The sequence below is a fragment of the Silene latifolia genome, chromosome 1, assembly GCF_048544455.1.
Source record: "Silene latifolia isolate original U9 population chromosome 1, ASM4854445v1, whole genome shotgun sequence".
Lineage (NCBI taxonomy): Eukaryota > Viridiplantae > Streptophyta > Magnoliopsida > Caryophyllales > Caryophyllaceae > Silene > Silene latifolia.
In genome coordinates this window covers 181,538,341-181,560,678 of record NC_133526.1, presented here as the reverse complement: position 1 = coordinate 181,560,678, position 22,338 = coordinate 181,538,341, and the positions used below count along the sequence as shown (strand labels likewise).

Sequence of the window (22,338 nt, the reverse complement as noted above, 5' to 3'; positions counted from 1 at the left end):
GTTTTGTAATAATGCGATTGCCACGAAACACAATATAGCATCCCAGATGAAGCATCTCGATGTGGTATGTCCGGTTTGTTGTTGCGAGATGGAGACTTGTCTTCATCTTGCTAGGGGTTGTGGGTGGGTGAATGGGTTATGGGACGGGTTGAAGTTGGAGGTTAGGCCAAGTAGGGGGTATGAGCGGGTGAGGGAGTGGGTGAAGGATAATTTAAGGGAGCTCGATGAGAGGGAGATTGTTACTTTTATGGTCGGTGTTTGGGCAATATGGGAGCTGCGGAACAAGTTGGTTTTCGAAAACCAAGAAGTGAGGGTGGATAAGGGGGTTAGGAGGGTGAGCGAACTGTTGAGGGAGTTGGACAGTGTGGCTGGCTGTAGGGGTGGGGGTGATTGCGTGGCTGGGGTTGAGGAAAGACGAGCTATGGAGGAAAATGAAGGTTGGAGTGCACCGGGAGGAGACATGTGGAAAATCAATGTCGATGCGGGGGTAAAAGAAGGTGGAGGAACTGGGCTTGGTGTGGTCTGTAGGGATAGCGTGGGACAGCTACAATGGGGCTGGGCGGAGCGGCGAAAGGAAGCGTATGAACCGAGACTTGCGGAGGCTGAGGCGATGTTGGTGGGAGTGCAGCTGGCGATACGGGAAGGGGTGCGAGAGGTTATCATGGAGGGTGACTGTAAAGAGGTTGTGGATGCTCTTAAACGGAAGGACAGTGGCCGTAGCGACTTTTATCGAGATCATTTCGTGTTGTAATCATTTTCGTTTTATTTCCTGGTCTTTAGTTCGTAGAAACGGTAATAGAGTAGCGCATGAATTGGCACACCTATGCTCAATAGGTCGTAGTGAGTTCTTTAACAATGCGACTTTTCCGAGTTGTATTGATAGATTTGCCAAGCTTGATTTGAATGAAAGTTTATAAACACACTTTGGGGATTATTTCAAAAAAAAAAAAAAAAATTTATATACCATTTAAAAAAGGGATAATATTCTTTTAACTTGCTTAGACATATTAACGATATTCTTATTTTGTAACATACATAAAATTGCACTTATTATATGTACAATGTGATATAAATATTTTACTGTTATTATTTTTAAAACTAAACATTATGACAAAGAACATTTTTTTAGGAAACATTTTCTAATTAATTCTATTATTCTATCTTTTGATACAAACGTACTACGAGTTGAGAGTATTCGTGAATTATTATTACATCTAAAGAGAAAAACTTACTTATGATATGATATAATTTTTTACACTTTAACTTAATATCCATCTTTGCTCCATACTATATGAAAACTTAAATTTTGGTTACTTTTTTTTTTAATTGTTTATATAACCGCCTTCAGTGGATATAGTGATGACTTGATTTGCTTTAGTTTATTTATGTCCTTAGTGTATTAGCTAGTTGGATTAGTGAGTGTTTGTGCACAAAGTGCCATGAGAGATGTTTAGAGACATTTGTAGCAGTCTTTCAAGGCTTTTTGTGCATATAATTTCAGTACCTAAAAATCTTTAATTGAAGTTCGATGTTACTATAATGTTATTGTATTCGTGCAACTTATGTTTTGTTTTTCTACTTCTCACTTGCTTCTTTGATCAATGTAGTCCTTTTGCTATAACTATGTCTCCTTAGTAACTTCAATTTAGATCTAAACTTAAACAAGCCATATAATGTCGAAGAAAGCGATCTTGAAGGGGAAAAGATGTCCTCAAAATTGAAGATCAGAGTCTACTTGCTAAACTTGGTTGGAAAATTGTGACCAATTCCAACTGTTTGTTTAGTCGTTTTTTTGGGTGTAAGTATAGAGTTACGAAAGATGCAGTTTTGAGGCCTAATTTCACCATATCTGGTCCGTTATCTTGGGGTGCTCGAGGGATTAAGTGGGGTCTTGAGTTGCTTAGGAATAATCTCTCATGGCAGGTTGGCTTCCCTTCCTCTTTAGATTTATGGCGGGATAAGTGGATCCAAAACTCTTCTTTGGCCCAGCTACTTCCCTTATCTACTGCTGATCTTCAACAAAAGCCGCTACAGGAAGTCTCTTTGCTTCAATTAGTTTCTGGCCATTGGAATTATGATGCTGTGCTAAATATTTGTGGTCCAACTATTGCGCCGTTGATTTGCTCCATTGCTTTACCATCAGAAGACAAAGATGATTCCTTGTTTTGGAACCTAACACCTACTGGTAAATACTCTAGTAAGAGTGGTTACGCTATTGCTTTTTCCAAGCCGTGGCTTGAAAAATCCACTTTAAAGGATAGGACCAGAATGGCACCTTCGACTATAGCATTCTGTAGTAAGGTTCTATGGCGGCTTCCTGTTATTAACAAATGGAAACTTTTCCTCTGGAAACTGCTCTCTAACTCCTTTACCCTGTGGTGAAGAAGCTCAAAGCCGCAATCTGCAATGGAATGCGTATTGCTCTGTTTGTAATTCTCAGTCAAGTATTGAATCTTTGCCTCATCTCTTCCGAGACTGTCCATCAGCATCTCGCATTTGGGCTGGTTCACCTTTAGGTCTTCGATCCAACGTGGGCAGTAGTGTCACCATTCAACAATGGATTATTAATTGGTTGTCCTATTTCCGCCGGTTTCCAAACTCGATTTCCTCTATTTTGTTCTTTGTTAGTACCTTGTGGCATATTTGGTGCTTCAGAAATAAGCTAATCTTTCAAGGTATTCCTATTGATTATTACAGCCTCTTTACTGTCATAACCATTGATGCAAATAGTAATATTCAAGTGGAAACGGAACGACGGAAAACAATTCAGGCGTCACAGCCGATTAGCCTTGATGATGTGGAAGATTCTTACCTTCTTCGTAATCATTTTCCTCTATGCATTATCGGCCAAAAGATCTGTTCTACTCATATCCGTATTAAATGTGATGCATCATGGAAGCCTACTCTTCAAGCGACGGCTGGATGGCTATTTCAGAATGATAGTGGTCATATAATTCATATAGGTCGAGCTTCCTTTTGGGCCCAATCGTCTTTTCAGGCTGAAGTTATGGCTCTTAAGTATGCGTGTGACGAGGCTATTGCTCAAGGACATCGGCACATCGATGCTACTTCTGATTGTCTAAATCTTGTTCTCCAGCTTAATGGGTGCGGCGACGTAAATCATGACGCATCATCAGTTTTAAGTTCCATTATGTCTCTTGTTTGTTTATGTCATTGTTTCTCTTTGAGTCATTGTCCACGTCGTTTAAATAGGATTGCTCATGCTATAGCTAAGTCCATAGCTTAGGCAATCTCTTTGTACTTCAACAAAAAAAAAAAAAAAAAAAAATTGAAGTTTGAATGGATTTTGGACGTTAATGACGAGGGATCGACCATACAATACTGCATTGTTGGATCATACACCGCCATATAAATTTCAAAGCCCTAGTCGAAACAATGATGCAAGTATGGCAACCAGAGGAGGTAAGGCAGGGAAAAAGTTGATCATTTTTTGTTTTCGGGTTGGATTGACCCAACTGTACTCAAAAGGTGGTTGACTGGTATAAACGATGGCAGTAATCAATAACATTATTCCCGCAAAATAATAATAATAATAGATGATGAGGACTCGAGGAGACATATAAAAGGATCATAGAAAAGATAACAACGCATTAGTGGATTTAATCATGAATGACATTTCATCAGCCTCAGTGTTCTAGGTTGAACCAAAACACTTGTGTTTTCTGATCAAGGACCATAGAAAAGATAACAACACATTAGTATACATTACAAGCCTCGGACCCCAGATGATCAACCCCCCGAAGAAGGGCACAACGGTCAACATGACAAATCTCTTGTGCATAAGAATGATGAGCAAAGTGCAGATAACACAAGTGGAGATAGCAATGGCAGGAACAATTGATATTGTCGTCACATAGAGACCCGTCATAAATGTCACAAGTGTTGCATAAAATGAAGTTTGAAGTAAAAACACACTTACGTCTAGAAGCAAGATTGACTCCTTTTTGTTACTTGTTGTCAAGATCCATAAGAGACAGAATAAGACCATCACCGACAAACACATCGCCACCACGTCCGCAACCATGAACACTTGAAACATCGCATTTCGTACGAGGAGCGGGGTTCCATTACTGTTATCTAATCCACCGGGTACAGTGAATGCTGCGGTGAATGTTATGGTGGCTAATAGAGCTGCTATTACACCTATTGTATTTGTAAATGCATCAATCTTTGTTGTTGGGATGCTGTACATACTTCGATATCCAAATAGCAAATTTCTCCCGCCGGTTAGGATTTTCTCAAACTAGGAATACCAACAAAAATCAAAATATTAAAATACAAAGGCCTTTAATCAAATAAAAATCTTACATTGTATTAAATCCTACGGAGTACATTGTACGAAGTAAAGTACTAATTAATACCGTCTTACAATATAATTAGTGTTGGACTGTTCGTGCCCGGCTCCGCCCAAACTACGTAAATTTACCATTTAAAATTTATTTTGTATAAAATATAATTACGTTAAGTTGTTAACTTATCTAATCTATATGTTTTGGCACAAAGATCAAAGAAAGAGAAGGGAGATAATTATTAGATGACAATTACACCAAATTGAGTATATAATTGATGAAACAGTTCATCAAATTCATTCCTAAATTATAAAGTACAACAATTGTCTGGACACTTAAAAATATAATAGGACAACAAATGACCGCGAAGGGAGTATACTACATATTTTTATGACATTTCTTAAAATTCTGATTAGCATAAAATTTATCAACCAAATTATGAAACACATCCACTACTCTCCGTCACTACTACCCCTACTTTCACTACTTTTCATGTTATTGCTATTACTTGTACTGTTTTCGCCGTTATTTTCATTACCGACGTCGCTACTACTATTAATTTCACTACTCTCTATAGTCAAGTAGACTATTGAACGCCAAAATAGCCTTCCAAAATATGTAAATTGGGGTTCTGATCGATAATGTATTGATGTTTTGATTATTTTAGTATTGTATAATTAGTTAAATTGGTATTGTGTAATTAGTTGTTAAATTAGTTAATTAGTGATTTTTGTATAATTAGTTAAATTAGTATTGTGTAAATTGGGTTTATGATTGATAATGTTGTACTATATATTGTGGATTGACTAACATTTTATTTTAGTTTAAATGAAAGTAGTATTTCCCTTCAAAAAAAAAAAATGAAAGTAGTTTTTTTTTCCGATAAATTAGGTAAAAATAAGCTAGTAATATTGTTAAATTTATTATTGTTGTATGAATTATTGTTTAGATTATAATGAAGAGATTGGAATGCAAATGAATGTACCAAGAAAGAGTAGATAAGAAGAGACGTCCTACTGATAGATTTATAAATGAGGTTGTTGAGTTTATTGAATTTCCTAAACAACAAGATGAATATTAATTGATCATAGAAAACAAACTTAGGTGTTCCTGTAGTAAATATAAAAACTTGAAATACCTACATAATTTTGAGGTAGAAGAACATCTTTATACAAATGAGTTTTGTGCAAATTATTATGATTGGATTTGTCATGGAGAATAATTTTTTTTTTTTCTCGAACAACCTCAAATCCAACCAAATGAGAACACATATACAGATATGGTAGATGCTTTGGAGTCTAATATTTTCAACGTAATTTATTTTCGCAGTACATTTTTTACTCATTACAATACTTTTTGTACCGAACTTTCCATTTGTCTACCCTTCACCAAAAAAAAAACACCAAAACCCAATTAACTCTACCTTCTCTCTAATATTAACAAAAACTCTTTACCTCCTTCAAAAATACACAAAATTATTTAATTATGAAGATCCGAGATTCCGAACATAGAACACATATTTTATTCATGTATTCATTGTTGCTAAATGCTAATTAAATCGATTCAATGGAAATGTGGCCGACGATAATATTTGCATGACTTCTGAAAGCCGTATACAATTGGGAAATTACTGATTTTAAAGTTGGCATGATACATTAATGGTTCATTGGTTCTCCTTCTGTCATCAACAATCTCGTTAAATTTGATCAATGCATTCATATTGTTCGTAGTGTTGGTATTAAGAGAAAAGTACAGTCAATTGTTTGTATTAGGAATTTTTTTCCAATTTTTTTTAAAAGTAGTACATATTACATAGTATATTTATTCGTAAAATTTATTTATTTAATATTGTAAAAATAATTTAGTAATGTAATACATGAAACTAGAGAATAATGGGTGAGTGAAATACATAATGACACGTGTTTGTCAATATAATTTATCAATGAAATCCATGAGAATAGAGATATTAGAGAGAGGAAAGGGAATGGGGAAATGAGAGGGATATAATTGTCAAGAGTGTACTGTGATGAGTAAAATGTGTACTGCGAAAATCAGCACCCTATTTTCAATAATGATAACTTAACTTCCCTATCTCCCCAATTTAAATAATGTTTGAAACAAAAATACATTATTGAACAAATGAGATGTCACAAAGAAAATCCTCGTATTTCGGAAAAGATGTGTCATCGGAGTGATGGAGAGGAATAGTAGAGCTTTGATACAACTAATCTCGAATTTGCCGAGAAATCCCAATACGACTTGGCTGGGTTGTGTATAGATGTATTTGCACCATTTGGTCAATTTGGCAAATCATGCTCTTGTTCGCGCGTAATGATCACGTCATATAACGTACCACCATGGTTATGTTTGAAAAAACAATTTATTTTTTTAAAACTAATTTTCCGAACTCTAAGAACCCCAAAAATCATTTGGATGTTTATTTACAATCGTAGGTGGAAGAGTTTTCTCTACCTACGGTATGCTATGTGATGGTTTACCGCGAAACAAAAGATATGTTCTTATTGCATGGAAGAGAGTAAATCATTTGGCTTCTTAAGGGAAATAAAATGGGTTGGAAGAGAGCAAAAACAAGAAAGCTTTTATAAAAGGTAAGGAGAAATTAGATGATGGTCCAAAGCGACTTACGGGGGATGAGTTACGGGAGTAAATTTCTGATTTTCCATCTATTATTATGGCATACTAGAGTCTAGAGGATGTGATTGAGTTGTGCTATAATGGTTGTGACCGTACTTATAAAATCGTTTTAATCAAGTGTGAATGGAAGGATAATTCTGTGACCAAAGTGAGAGTTTAACATTATAAACTCGTAGAAGTGAATCATAATCAAACATACTTCAAGTGTGATCCTTTTATACTCGCACATCAAACTCGTCAAGTATGTTTTGATTCTTATCAATCCACGAGCAATGATAGAAATCAAAAGCATTGATTGACGATCTTTAAGACAAAGACACGATCACAAATTCATACAACCTTTTTGTCAAAAAGAAATAGTATCCAAAGGAACAATTTTATGTCCAATTATTGAAACCATTTATGAAAATGGGATTGGGAGATGAGAAGGAAGAAGACGATGATGTAGATGTCGAGGATGATGCGTTGGATGAGGGAGAGGACAATGATTATTTTGGTATATTTTTCAATTGAAAATAACTATCGGAAATGAGTATTATATTCCCAAAGCGGGAAAGGGGTGATTGACCCCCATAACTTTGTGCAATTGTAAAATTAACCCCCAAAAGTTTCAGTTGGAGTAATTTGGTCCCAAAAGTTTCACATAAGATGCAATCAAACCCAATAAAAAATCTCACCAAAATCTCATTATATATCAACAGCTATACCAATACGTATACGTATAACATACTAAAATCATGTGTATTACATATTAAAACCATTTTTTTTACATACGTATGTAATTTGGTATGATTTTTTGAAAAAAAAAACAATTAACAATTTTATGTGAATTTTTTTGAAATATTGAAAATAGAAAAATTTGAATATTTTTTTCACCCTTTTATTATATTTTTTGTCATGAAATTTTTTTATTCTGACTTCTGCTTTTAACACAATTACCTAACAAAAACATTTGCAATTGAAATTATTTACAAATATTGTAAAAAAAGATGAAAAATCTGTACTTTATATAAAAATAAATTGTTGATTTTCGTAAAGTATTTTAAATTTGTTTTATCTAATTTATGCTAGCTTTTTTTTTTTTGATTAATTTTTTGTAAACTTTTATTTTGTATTTTTCATAAAAACATAATCATTTCTACTTTTTTGATATAATAAATTGAATTTCTCGTGAGATTTTGATAAAGAGGCTTACCTGTCCTTCTCTCTCTATCTCTCTAGGGTTGTTTATGTTAAGAAGTGTGAGGGAGCATCTCCCATTTTTCTAATGAGAAAAACAAACTTGGTAGCGTATCAAGCCTTTGAGGGATGATTGACCCCCATAATTTTGTTCAATTGTGAAATTAACCCCCATAACTTTCAATTGGAGTGATTATGCCTCATAACTTACATAATAAGTGAAATTAAGCCCCTTTATAAAAAAAAAAAAGTAAAAATAGGGACTTACTATTTCCTACACATTTTATTACTTAATCCAACACAATTTTCAATCTTTTTCTGACTTTGCCCCTCCCATTTATTTCCCACAAGGCCACAGAGGGAGAAAAGAAGGGAAATAAAAAAAACCAATCAAAGAAAACACTATCTACCACCACACGACCACCACACGACCACCGACCACCACCCAGTTCCGACCACCTTCTCCCCTACCACTAGCGCCCTCTCCCATACAGCCACCGCGACTCCGCCAGCCACACTACCTTTGTTTTATACCCCTGAAACAGCCACACCCTACTACTCCTACCTCTATAACCACCGTAACCAATGTCGTCGTCGATGCCTTCCCTTACGGCCACCGCCGTCGACAACGCCCGACAACCTCAACCTCCCCTTAAACCATATAAAACCTAATTGTACAAGAACCCCCTTTTATTTGAAAAAAAAAACATTAATTCAATCAATCAAAATATATATTAATTAATGAAATTAATAGTAAATTGCAAAAACAACTTGTGTTAGGTGCAAATTAAGGTATATAATTGTCAAATTAGTAACAAATTGATTAGGGTTTGACAGATTTTGGGAGGATGAGAAAAGGGGCATTTTTTTTCTATTTTTCTAGTGGAAGGGTAATGATGGAAAAAATAGATAAAATGTGTAGGATAAAGTAAAAGTATGTGTTGGATTTAACCATTACGAAAAAAAATTAACGTCAATCTCTGCAGGCCTATATCACATTCCTCCATTCTCTCCATTCTTCCCCTGAATCTGGTGTCCAAATCACCGAGCCCACCCTATATCCACCGCGCCCTCGCCTATAGACTCTACATTGACGACGCCCTCCCATTCAGCCACCGTCGACGACGATGCTGACCACCCACAACCACCACAACTATCCCCTTCCACCACACAAACCATAATTGTAATAAAGAAACTTAAAAAAAACATTAATTTAATCAATTAAAAGATGTATTGATAACACCTTATTTTACTTGTTTTAAACCCGCCGTTTATCTCTTATTTGGTTCAATTAATAACTCGATTTAGCTTTATTCACCCACTTTACGTATAAAATAGATTACTAGTGGTTTTACGATAATTTGGTCAATGTGTATTTATTTCTAGAGATTGTGGTATTGCTTTTGGTGTTTAATTTTTGTAGGTACCAAATGAGCACAAATAGGATCCTACAACCTGTTGTACAGTAGCATTGTACAACAGGCCCATATATTACATATTAAATTATCTAAGCCCAATAAAAACAATTCTATACATCTCCATTTTTCCCTAATTCTGATTTCTCTCCAGTCCACAAACCCTACCCCTTCTTACTCTTCTCTAAATTTCTCTTAAACGATCCGTAATTCTGATTCTAATATGGTGAAAAGAAAGCAATTGACATCATAATCAAGGAAGAAAAACACATCTAATAATATTTTGGTGAACGAGAAGCAATTTACATTATCATCAAGAAGGAAAAATGGATCTAATAATACTTTGAGGTAAATTTCTATACCAATCATACGAACTATTATTAAAAGAATACAAGTTCAAAAATTCGAGTACATAAAAATACGAGCTATTAAGATAAGAATATGAGCTAATGTAAAAAGACTACAAGCTTAAAAGAATCACGAACTTAAAAATACAAGTACATGAGAATACGAGCTATTAAGATAATAATACGAGCTAATGTAAAAAGAATACGAGTTTAAAGAATTACGATCTTAAAAATACGAGCGCATAAGAATATGAGCTATTAAGATAAGAATACGAGCTAATTTAAAAAGAATACGAGCTTAAAAGGATCCAGAACTTTAAAATACGAGCACATAAGAATATGAGCTATAAAGATAAAAATATGAGTTAATGTAAAAAGAATATGAGCTTCAACTATTTTCATGCATTAAAAATTTTGGATACTTTTTTTTTTCCTCACGAGTCACGTCATATGATTTGTTCCATATATTCAATTAATTATGATAATTTAAAGGAGAATATGATTTATCAACTGGACGATGGATGAAGATGGAGAGGAGTTAGAAAAATATGGAAGCAGTCAGAGAAAGAAGAAGGATTGAATTCAAAATTGGATTACGTTATTTTATTTTTATTTTAAAATATTTGAAAAAAGACTAAAATAACCTTGGATGTACAATGCTCATTGTACATCCAGTTGTATAGTCTTAAAACTGCCAAATGAGATGAGAACGAGTGAAAGACGGAGTCAGATGGAAATAAATGAAAACGGAATCAAGTAAACGAAGTTGTTGATTCATGTAAAAAAAAGTCAAAGTTGGACTTTTATTTTACCAAAATCCCAATTTTTCTTGGCCTACTAATCCCGTTGGATTCACCAGCAAACACCAAAAATTCAATTCACAAATCCAATTGCCATCTTCATCCATTTAGATTACTAGCATTCACTTTTCAAAAAAAAAAAAAAAAAAAAATTACATTATCAAAAGCTTCCATCATCATGTTGGAAGTGTTGCTTCAAAAGAAGCGTTTATTTATCCGACATTGATATAATAAACTAGGAGGTTGTGGTTTATAACTTATAAGTGATCACTTGTATTAGTACTAATATGTGTAGTAGTGGAAGGGTCGGTCTATGTTAAAGCTCTCGCGGTGCGGTCGAGCGACCTCTTTTTCGGAAGTATGATCACCTATTTTCCACATTCATCGACACAATTTTCCAAAATAGATTACTCATTCTTTTATGTTGATTATTGTATTTCCTATACAAATGATGTTGATTACCAAAATCAATTTACGAGACAATAATAAATATGGTTTTAGATTTTTCCTTTCCTCTCCTATAAATAGATTAAATACCACCTATCTACACCATTTCAAAACACACTAACACATTCTCACATCTACTCCTCTCATCTACTCCTTCCCTAATACGTATCATTCATAGCTGATTTTGGCAACGTTCTGTTAGTAATTCTCAATCTTCTGAATCTGAGTCTTGGTCGTACACCTTAGACTCGGAAGTCGTGTAACCCTGGGAAGTTGGTTGCTAAGAGGCCGTGTGTATCGAGCGAGGCAAATACAACTTCAGGGCAGTGATTCTATCACGCCAGGGTATCTTTCTCTTCAATTTCTGTAAGTTTATTTGTTCATTGTTCGTCTTATAGTCATACCGCCTATAGTCTAAGCTAAAGTTGAATTTGAAATTTTCTTGCTCGTTAAATTTTTTAAGGCGATATGACTATTTTTGTTTCTGCCTTATCCGTCACCAAAATTCGAATCTTAGTGTTTTTTTTTTTTTTTTTTTTTTTTTTTTTTGCATATATGTCCACGTGTACGACCTTCTTATGCTAATTAACATATAGGGATATTCTACATGGTACCCCTCAATTTTTTAACTTTCTACATGGTACCCGTACACTTTTTAAAACATACATGGTACCCTTAATTATTGTCATTATGACTAAGTGTACCCCTAAACTTTATTTTCCGTCAATTAAACTCAGTTTTAGGCATTACGTGATTACTTGGACGCGTAACCAAGCTTGTCATTTATCATCCCATGACATAACACTACAAACAAAATTAAAACAGGCGACTGATTTTGGCGACTGAAATCAGTCGCCAAAATCAATTTGGCGACTGAAATCAGTCCCCAAACGTCAGTCGCGGGCCTTAGTCGCCTTTTCTAGCTTTGGCGACTAAAGTCGGTCGCCAAATTTGGCGACTGAAAAATCAGTCGCCAAATGACTAAAATGGCGACGGATAGGGTAGTCGCCAATTTGGCGATCGATTCAAGGTAGTCGCCAAATTGGCGATCGAATAGCGATCCGCCAAATGCCAATTCGCCGCCTTTTTTGGGTGACGAGCGCTTTAAGGTAATTTGGCGACTGATTTATAAAATGGCGACGGATAGGGTAGTCGCCAGTTTGGCTGAGCTACCGCGTACGGTGGTGCCTAGCAGCGCGGTGACAACCCTGAAACGAGAAAAGAAAAACAAAAATAACAAGGTTATTCTACCTCAATTCATCAATAACATGAATTATCAAACTAAATTTATCAAAATCAAGTCCTAAAGAAGGTTCTACGTAGCTAATAGCTAATTTCTCTTAATCCAAAAGACGGTTCCACTTAGCTAATTCCATTAATGCAAAAGACGGTTTCACTTAGCTTAATATTAATAATAATATTAATTAAGACGGTTCCACTTAGCTTAATACTAATGATAATGAGACGGTTTCACTTACCTACCAATACCAAACACCACCCCACGACCCGAACCGCCACCGGTGGGCCCATCCACGGCCGAACCGCCAACCACCCCACCACGGCCCACCCACGGCCGAACCGCCACCCACCCCACCACGGCCCACCCCACAAAAACCCCCTTAATCATTCCCTTTTAATTCAAACACAAATTAAACTAAATCTAACTACAAATTAAACTAAATCTAACTACAAATTAATCAAACATACTAACTACAAATAAATCTAACCAACTAACAACAAATTAATCAAACTAACTATAAATTAATCTAACAAATTAAACTAAATAAACTGAAATTAAACAAAAACAACTAACCTAATTAAAGAGGGTGGATGTGGCGGTGGAAATGGCGGTGGAAATGGCGGTGGAAGGGTGGTTGTGTGGTGTTGTTGGTTGGTGTCGTCGCTTCGCCAAATCGCTCGTCCCCCTTTTTTTTTTTTTTGTTTCGCAAAGAGTAAAGTAGGAGAGAGGGGCAGAATGTATTAAAAAAAATGGCGATCGAATTTTTAAATTTGGCGATCGAAATTGATCGCCAAATTTGGCGACTACCCTAATTTCGATCGCCAAATGTAAAAAATCGGTCGCCACGTAGATTCCCTTTTTAAAAATGACAGCCTGGTTTCTACTAAAAAAATTGGCGACTGATTGTCAATTTGGCGACTGAATTTCAGTCGCCAATTTGGCGACTACCCATAATTCAGTCGCCAAATCCAAAATTTCGGTCGCCACGTTTGATTCCCTTTTTGAAAAAGTCAGTCGACAGATTGGCGACTAATTTCAGTCGCCAATTTGAAAATCAGTCGCCAATTTGGCGACTACTTCTTTTAGTCGCCAAATTTCGGTCGCCTGTTTCAGGTTTTCTTGTAGTGTAAGGACTCTATTAGACTCAAATATCCATCTTTGGACGTGATAATTTGGCATGGGATCAATAAATTTTGCGTCAAAATTTTTTTAGCCCATATATATCAATAAATATTTGGATCGAGATGGATATTGAGCCTAATAGAGTCCATATGTCATGGAATAATAAATAACAAACTTGGTTACGCGTCCAAGTCATCACTTAATGCCTAAAATTGAGTTTAATTGACGGAAAATAAAGTTTAGGGGTGCACTTCGTGATAATGACAACAATTAGGGGTACCATGTATGTTTTAAAAAGTATAGGGGTACCACGTAGAAAGTCGAAAAGTTAGAAATAGTTTAATTAGTGTCCAAGATTCAATCTTTCGGCTTTTGTAGGACAAATTCTTCCTTACTAATGCAATTTCCTCATCAAGTTTGGTATCAATTTCTCATCTTCTCTCTTTCCTTATTGTTTTTAATTATGTCTTGTTGTTTAGATAATTTTAATGTTTAATTAAATCAAAGTTTTAGTCTTTATTACTTTTACCTTGTTTAGTATTAATTTATTTATGTTTAGTCATTAGATTAGATTAAAGTTATGATCTTTATTATCTACTTACGCTTAATCTTGTGTTTGGAGTAATTATAAATGTGTCTTGTGTTTGATTAAGTATGATTAGTGAGTAGTTTTCTCACTAGGATTCGATTAACCCCGACATGGGTAATTTATGCAATTAGTTCTCTAATTATGAGTTGTTGAGTTATTTGAATGAGATTGGTTGGGGATTGAATGAGATTGGTTGGGGATTTTGGAACTAATTAGTTATAGGGGTTTGGTTTGGGGACCTTGCCCTTGTCCACCGATCGAAAGTCGGTCGAAAGTCGATTAGGCCTGAAATCTACCCTTCCAATTGACGCCTTACCAAACCTAGTTGAACACGAGAGTGAGAATTAGGTGAGGTACCTAAATCTTCATATCAGACTTTTCACCCTTGGGAGAGGGAGAAGCAAGAGTGGGGTGTGAAACACGTACTTAATGATTTAGACCCTTGATCGGGCTACGTAGGAGTGGGCTCTTTCGATTGATCTAAGATTCAAATTCACGAACCCGGGAGGGAGGTGATTGGGCATACTTAGTCATTCTACGAACCCGGGAAGGAAGTAGTTGACCCTAGAGGCGTTCACCTTATCCAATTGACCTAACATGTAAATGAGAATATTGAGCATGAATCGGGCATGTCGGTGGTGAAATCAGACCCTAAGCCTTTGTTTGTTGTTCAGACAACTATTCAATTACTCGTTTACTTAGTTTAGTAGTCTTGGTTAGCTATTAGTTTAGTTTCTTAGCTTAAATCCAACCAACTTCTCAATTTGCGTAGCTAACCTATAATTTAAGACTAATTCGCATAACTAAACTATAATTTAAGACAAACTAGTACTCAATCTTTGATCTCCTTGTGATTTGACCTCGACTACCCTACTACATTATATTAGTTGAGAATAATTTGTTTGATTGGGGGTGTGCAACAAACCCCGCTATCAAGTATATTAATAAAATTTATAATAAACGTAAAAATTACTTGAGAAACGTGCGAGTTAATGTTCATAATTGTCTGATTACTAACAAACTAGTGTAGACCCCGTGCATTACATGCACGGTATTTATAGGGTTTTAATTTCTTAGTATATTATTTATAGGTTATTAATTGACAATTCATTACGTTTGTAACATTTTTTATTATTTTATTTTATTTGAGAAAATAAATTAAAACAATAAAGAAATTGATGTAGTGACATGAAATGTGTATTTTAATAAAAATATTTTTTTACGGTAAATTAGTGATATTATTTTATACTCCAATTTTTTTTATTTCTTCCCAGTTATCAAAATCTTTTTTCTTTCACAAAATATCATTTTCAAGAAAAAAATATTATATATGTGTGTTGAAAAAAGCGGTCAAAATATTGTCAAAAAGATCAAGAAAAAATAAATGGGTTGTTTTGAGTTATAATGCCACCCACCTATTGTAGATGGGTTAGAAAAAATAAATGGGAAAACTAAAATGAAGGGAAAATCTTTTTTAGCCACATATATTTTAGTTATGACTTATCTTACAAATTTAACGAAAATTTTATCACAAAATCTAGAAAAAAATCCTCTATACGACTAATCTTTGTAGATAGGAAATTATATCAAAATAGGAAAGTAAATAAGAGTTAATTATAACAAAATAAGAAAGGTGTTTTTAGGCGGGAAAATGTGAAACTTTTCCTATTCATTTAGTATATAGGGGATTGACAAGGTTTTGAGGAGAGAAAGGAGGTTTTTTAATTTTATTTTTGTCGATTTTAAAGAGTAAGGGTAGTGGTGGAAAAAGAGGTAAAAATATGTGGAATTTAGTAAAAACACGTGTAGGATTTGGCAATTACGAAAAAGAGGGATGAATTGAGTAGTATATAGTTATAATGAGTTACCTCGAGAGGAAGATGATCAGCTGATCCAATCAAATTAAAAGATGAAACACCATCCTTGTTTTCTATTGCCAATAATTCTTCAATGCCTCTTCTGCTCCGACAAATAATAAAATGTGCAAAACTAAATTGTTGATTTGCAATAGCAAGATGTAGACGTGTGTTGCCATCATTGTCCATGCTTCTCATTAGCCTCCTCATACGATCACCCCCATCTCCACAAATTAAGAAGTCCCATACTCCACGTAAAAATGAAGACTCGTAAGATTTGGCAACTAATGAACCAAATCGTTGAACATGTCGATACCCAAACAAATGCCACAATGTCCTCCCTTTGAAATCAGCAATTTCCGTGCTGGCAGGGAACCGTTTATGAAGTTTTTTTATCGTGTGCAAATTACGTTTTTGAACCGCGGTAAGTAAGGGGGTAAGACCATCCTCATCTTGCACATAAGGTAGATCAGCATTTCCATTGATCAGGCAACTTATTAATTCGTCAACTGTCTCGGAACTACAATCTAAGATATTAATTTCGAGAAGTTAGCTAGCTGACGAACAAATATTGCCACACAAATACTTAAAAGTTAAAACCTTTTGTGGATCAAAAATAAATTGTAAAAGGAATCAAATCATCCCATTTACACACAGGTGATCATTTAACTCTTGAAGAAGATACATTACCGTAATCAGGAGAGAGAAGATGAAGAGGGGTCTGTTTGCAGTTATTGACGTACCCAGCCACCTCGCTATCCACCTTCAGTAACCGAATTGCAAAATCATAGTATTCGAATCTAATTGCGACATGAAGTGGCGTGTCGCCTTTGAGATTCTTCAGTCTATATGCTGACAAATGGGGGCCATCTTTGGCATGATGCAAGGCCTCTGTTTGCACAATCATCAAAAGGTTATCCATACGACACCGTAACCTATATGAAACTGTTTTCTCCAAAATGATATGAAGAAGGGTATTGCCGTTACGGTCCTGTTGACCGATGAGCGAGGGTAATATGTGTATTGCTAGTTTGGTGAACTCTATAGCTTTGTCGATCAAGTCTTCATTGAATTTGCATTGCATTAAAACATGAAGGATGTTGCCTTCCCTGGGTGTTTGCGAAACCAAGAAATTCATTCCTAATGAGTCCAGTTTTTCGTTGAGGAATGCTACATTTCCTTGTAATGCAGCTTCACATTCTTCTTCAGTCAATTTTCGCCTGTATTCCACCGGTGTATCTGTAGTTCTCATCTTTTGAAACAATAGTTAAATTAGTGGGGAGTGAGGAGCTTCAAATCCCTTCGATCTCCATTTTCCAATTCAAACAAAATAAATTGTAATCCAACAAATCCTTTTCTTCCAAATTTCTCTATCAAAATATAGGGTGAATCATATAACTCAACAATTCAAGATCTCTAGTACTTATGAAGAAACTGGGTCAATTCATTCAGGCCGCTTTGGTGGGGTAAATTGATAAATGCTTAATTACCCCTATTTTATATGGTTTATCCCCGTGATTTTAAATATTTGTTTCCTTTATGGTTTACTACATATTGAAGATGGACGACTTATCATCAAATGGACAGAGTAATTGATCAAATTTATAGCAAGCCCAAATTAAATACACATAGCACGCATGTTAAAACTTGCCGAAAGTTATCATTGTGAATTGGGAATTATTATGGTAAATCTCGTCGTTATTACTGTCAAGTTTCAAAATCACACAATTAAAAAAAAACACAAATTAACAAATCAACTCAATTACCTCTCCAAGTTGTCGATGCAAAGAGCGCAATGAAACGCCACTCTTATTTTTCAAACCAAGTTTTGGGGAAGATTCTAAAAGGACTCGAACCATGATTCTGTCCTGATTCCTAGAAGCAAGATGTAATGGCGTATCACCTTGACGATCCTTGATATTTATAAGAGCAGACAATTGTGGAATTTGAAATAATTCTACGCCTTGGTTGTATTTTGCCAACTGATTGTTTGTTAGAAGGTGCAAGATAGTGTGCCCGGATCTCTCATCCTGTACCGCAGCAGCCTCGGGGCATCTAGCCAGCATGGCTTTAATGACCTGAATGCAATAAGCAGGGTCGAGTGATGCAGCTAGATGAAGGGGAGTCGATCCATCCATATTTGCCCAGCATGCTAATGATCTCTCTGTTTTGAGCAATTGTTCGATTATAGGCAAGAAATTGTCTCTCTGCGAACTTGTGGCTTGCGTTTCGGGATCATCTGGGTTTCCAAAAACATTTCATGGGAAAAAAACAAAATTACATGAGATAACTTCAATTGACTATTAACATTTTATGCATATGAATTTTTTTTCCAAAATCAGGCTCAAACACAAACAAATTAACGATACGGGTTGAGTTTCAAAGTAATTACCCAAAATGGGTCCACTTAGGATCGGTTTTTGCGAAACTAGATGAAGAGGTCAAGTCGCTCACTCGGCTGACGACTTGAAGTCAAACCGCTCTCCCCCTGAGCGACTTGAGTCCTTGTCATATCACAAACGCTGTTCTGCTTGAGGCCATTGTCTGCTTATCAAAACGCTGTGGGGGACGACGACTTCAGATCAAATTGCTCTCCCCCAGAGAGACTTGACTCCATATCACAAACACAAGGTTTGGCTCCTATTAACTCACACCTTAGGTATAGTCGCTAAGCGGGTGAGCGACTTGAATCCAAGCCTAGCTTCGGTGATGACGTGTACCCATTTTGGGTCAATTAAACTCAACCCATTTCGTTAATTTGTTTGTGTAAGCTTCATTTTAGGAAAAAATTCCACTATTACTTTCTAACAAAATGCATATTTCACCTAGACCTCAACCCGGCATCCTTAATTCCATAGGTTTAGTAAACATAATTGAGAAATTTGGAACTCGGAACTGAATTCTAGATGATCTCCAAACAAGTTAATGAAATTTGATTTGGAATTCAATTAGAAAACTTCCATATATTGTTATAACACAAAAACTTAAACGAAGAGACTGTCTCTATAGAGAATTAAAAGTAAAACTGTAAAAGTAATCGAAAAGATATAGTAGATTGAATAAACAAATTAATTACCAGAATCATGGTATTGGATAGCTAGATGAAGAAGAGTCTCCTTAGAATGATTAGTTACCCGAGCAAGAAAACCATCCTTGTCAACCAAATACATGGCGGCCGAAACGTTACCATACAAAAGCGCAACATGAGCCGCCGTGTTTCCATCCAAATTCACCCTTCTCCACGGGAACACCCAATCGCTACCATCAGCATCTCCACATTGCGCTGCCGAGAAAAACTCGTAAAGTCTGTGGATGAAGATCTCCTCATCGATATGGGCGACTATGTGAAACGGGGTGTTCCCTTGGCAGTTCTGATCGCGTAACAGCGACTCACAAATCGTACTAGGGAACCAATTGAGAGCTGCTTTGATGAAATTAAGTTGCTTGTGTTGGGCTGCTATGTGTATTATATTATCTTTTTGGTACGTTTTCTTTAGTAATTGCTCTTGATTTTTGTTGCTGAATACGGTTACGTCACCGTTAAATGCTGCGTTATAAACATCTTCCTCCATTAAGCTAGACATTGTTGATCAAAGTGTAAGAGTACCTCTCTCGTTCTTGTAAAGGGAATAATACAACAACAACATCAGATATCCTTAATCCCAAAATGATTTGGTGTCGGCTGACAGGAATCTATCTATTCATCTTTAAAACCATCCTTGGTAATAATTTTGTAAGTCAACGTTTAAGTCAACTTCATACTTTTTTCTTGTTATTCTTGAACTGGAAATTCCTTGACAAATTAATCATATTCATACTTCCTTGGATGTATGTTTTGCCTGGACCAATATCTAATTCTCAATAAATATAAGTATATTAGGAACAATCATTACATCACACAACTTCAGATCTAGAATAGAAACCTCCATCTTCTATTATAGGCGAAACTCAATAAACAGATTGAGTGCAACAACTCCAATAATTAATTGATGGGAAAAAAAAAGGAATGATTGAAGAGATAAAGATGAAATAATCAATAAAAAAAAAGATCAAAAATTTGATCTTAGTACGAGTTTTGTGAGGAACAGGAAGGAGAGAGTGAGAGAGAGGACTTTGTTTTTTTTTTTTTTGGTGCGATGGGATAAGACTTTGTGGGAAGTGTGACAAATGAATGACCAAATGGGTTAATCATTGACAATTTTAATGACTGATCAAATGGGTTAATCAAAAATTTGAAAAAGATGAAAAACGATTTCTTTGACAATAAATAATGTTAATCAAAAATACGATTCAACATATAAAAATATCGCATGCATACAATAAAAAAACACTATACAATAATAAAATACATTCCAAATTAATTTTAGTTACAGAAGTTTTGCCAAATATGCTTAATGAGGTCATTTTTTTAGAGCGATATGAGTGGCATGATCACGAACATGGCCATGAATTTCTACGAATCGTTCTTGAGCTGAACTTCTACGACGATGATATTCATATGGACCATCACTAGCTGAAGTAGGATTGTTTTTTTTTTGAACTCTGATATTATGTTTTCATAGTTATGATAGGTTTCTCGTTCATCTTCCACTATCATATTATGCATAATAATACAAGCATAAGAATTTTCCGCATCATAGTTCGATTTCAGAGAAGACGAAGGTGTTTGATAAACGCAAATTGAGCTTGTAGGACGCCGAAAGTACGCTCAACATATTTTCGACAACTCCCTTATCGAGCTGTAAATAACTTATGTTTTTGAATTTGAGGCACATTGATTGATTTAACAAATGTTGCCCAACCCAGATATATACCATCAGTAAGATAATATCCCATGTTATACTCTCTACCATTTATCATGAAATTAACAGTTAAAACAGTCATGGGTTGGATATGATCGGATTCCGAAAATTTTGTAACTGATATCCGAATACAAATCCGATCTGATATCTTAAAGTTTCGGATCATATTTGTTTTTCGGATCGGATACCCGTATTTTTGGATCAAATACAGATTGGATATAAGATCAATTCGGATAATTGGATATTTTGCGTTGTCGTATACTCGTACATAATTTATGTAATCTCTTAGTGTAATACCCCGTATTTTAGTGGCATGGTTAGTAGCTAGTCAATGGTGAAAATGTGTTTTATAAATTATACTTGAATATTTTATAGGGTTAATTGATGGGAATAATCTCAACTATGCCTGTCCTGCTCAAAGTAATATGAACTATACAATATCCCAAAAAAAATCTCAACTATGCCCTCATTTAACTCCTACTGCTATCCCCCTCTAACTTACCTACTGTTACTGGTTTCTCCCTATTAATCAACAGGTTACCTCTTTTAATAATCATCCCCTACCTTCTTCTTATTTTTCCAGTTCATTTCCTCCATTTTCATCTCCACTCCATGTTTGTTAGAACTTTCTCTCTCCAAATTTTATAACTTTTCACTTTATTTCTTTTCCTTCATTTTCATTCCTCTTTCAAATTTCAATATGTCATCAAATTCTCTGTCATCCTACAAAAACGGCAAAAAAGAGGTGTTATGTATGCATCAATTACCAACGATTTTGAGGTTGACGAAGAAGGGTAAAGATGCAGGCAAAACCTTTTATGGTTGTCCCTTGTATCCAGTAAGTACCTTTGTTTTGATACTTGGTTTACTTATTTGCTAATTAGATCTAAATTTTCTTATTTAATTTTGAATTTTCATACCCAATTTTTTTTCCAGTTAGAAGAGCAGGTAGATTTGCAGGAAATGAAGAACTATGAAGACAAGATCAGTAAATTGAAGAGGAAAAAAAATTGAAAGAAGAGTTAGTGGAATTAAGACATGATTTAAGGCGACATTGTAGAGGAGAGAAATTAGCAATGACTGTTTTAGTTTACTCTTGGATATTTTTTGTTGTTTGTTTGTTCCTCAAGAAATTTGTATGAAGTGTTGATGTTGTAAAGACAAAACATGTTATGCAAACTTGAAGTTATCTAATAAATCAAGCCTTTCATATAAACTTGCAAAGCTTACTTGTTTGTTACATTACATTACAACACAAAAACATACATTCAAAAGATTGCAGCTGAGATTGTTCAAAGAGCTTGGCTAAACATGAATTGTTTCAAAAGACATTCAAAAGACATTCTTGGTCCTAATTCAAAGGCATTCAAAGTACATAACCAAATGCTTCATCTAAACACTAAATGCTTCTATCCTAGTTTGGCGGATGGTTTGTTGAAACTTGGCTGTTAATAGGTGATAGAATAGGTCTTGGTCCTCCATTGCTGCCAGGTACATTTGTGAATACATTCCCCTGATCATCAATGAGCACTCCCATGCCTTGAGGTGCCTGCAAGTCAAAAATCATCAACTAAAC

The 22,338-nt window shown here is 35.2% G+C and overlaps 1 protein-coding gene across 1 annotated transcript; it reads right to left on the bottom strand.

The window, feature by feature from the left end:
• Positions 1–3,615: 3,615 nt before the first annotated feature.
• LOC141612958 (uncharacterized) lies at positions 3,616–19,982 on the bottom strand. Its single transcript, XM_074431709.1, has 6 exons — positions 19,854–19,982; positions 19,037–19,577; positions 17,727–18,199; positions 16,651–17,212; positions 15,973–16,487; positions 3,616–4,264 (listed from the first exon to the last, which is right to left on the bottom strand). Exons 2-6 carry the CDS (start codon positions 19,542–19,544, stop codon positions 3,656–3,658), a joined length of 2,667 nt encoding a protein of 888 aa, XP_074287810.1. The 5' UTR covers positions 19,545–19,577; positions 19,854–19,982; the 3' UTR covers positions 3,616–3,655.
• Positions 19,983–22,338: the final 2,356 nt, after the last annotated feature.

Excerpts from the sequence above, each read along its gene's own strand:
- LOC141612958 (XM_074431709.1), bottom strand. The coding sequence starts at position 19,544 with ATGTCTAGCTTAATGGAGGAAGATGTTTATAACGCAGCATTTAACGGT. Across the intron at positions 18,200-19,036 it reads TATCCAATACCATGATTCTG|ATGATCCCGAAACGCAAGCC; the intron begins GTAATTAATTTG and ends TTGGAAACCCAG. Across the intron at positions 17,213-17,726 it reads TGCATCGACAACTTGGAGAG|ATGAGAACTACAGATACACC; the intron begins GTAATTGAGTTG and ends TTGTTTCAAAAG.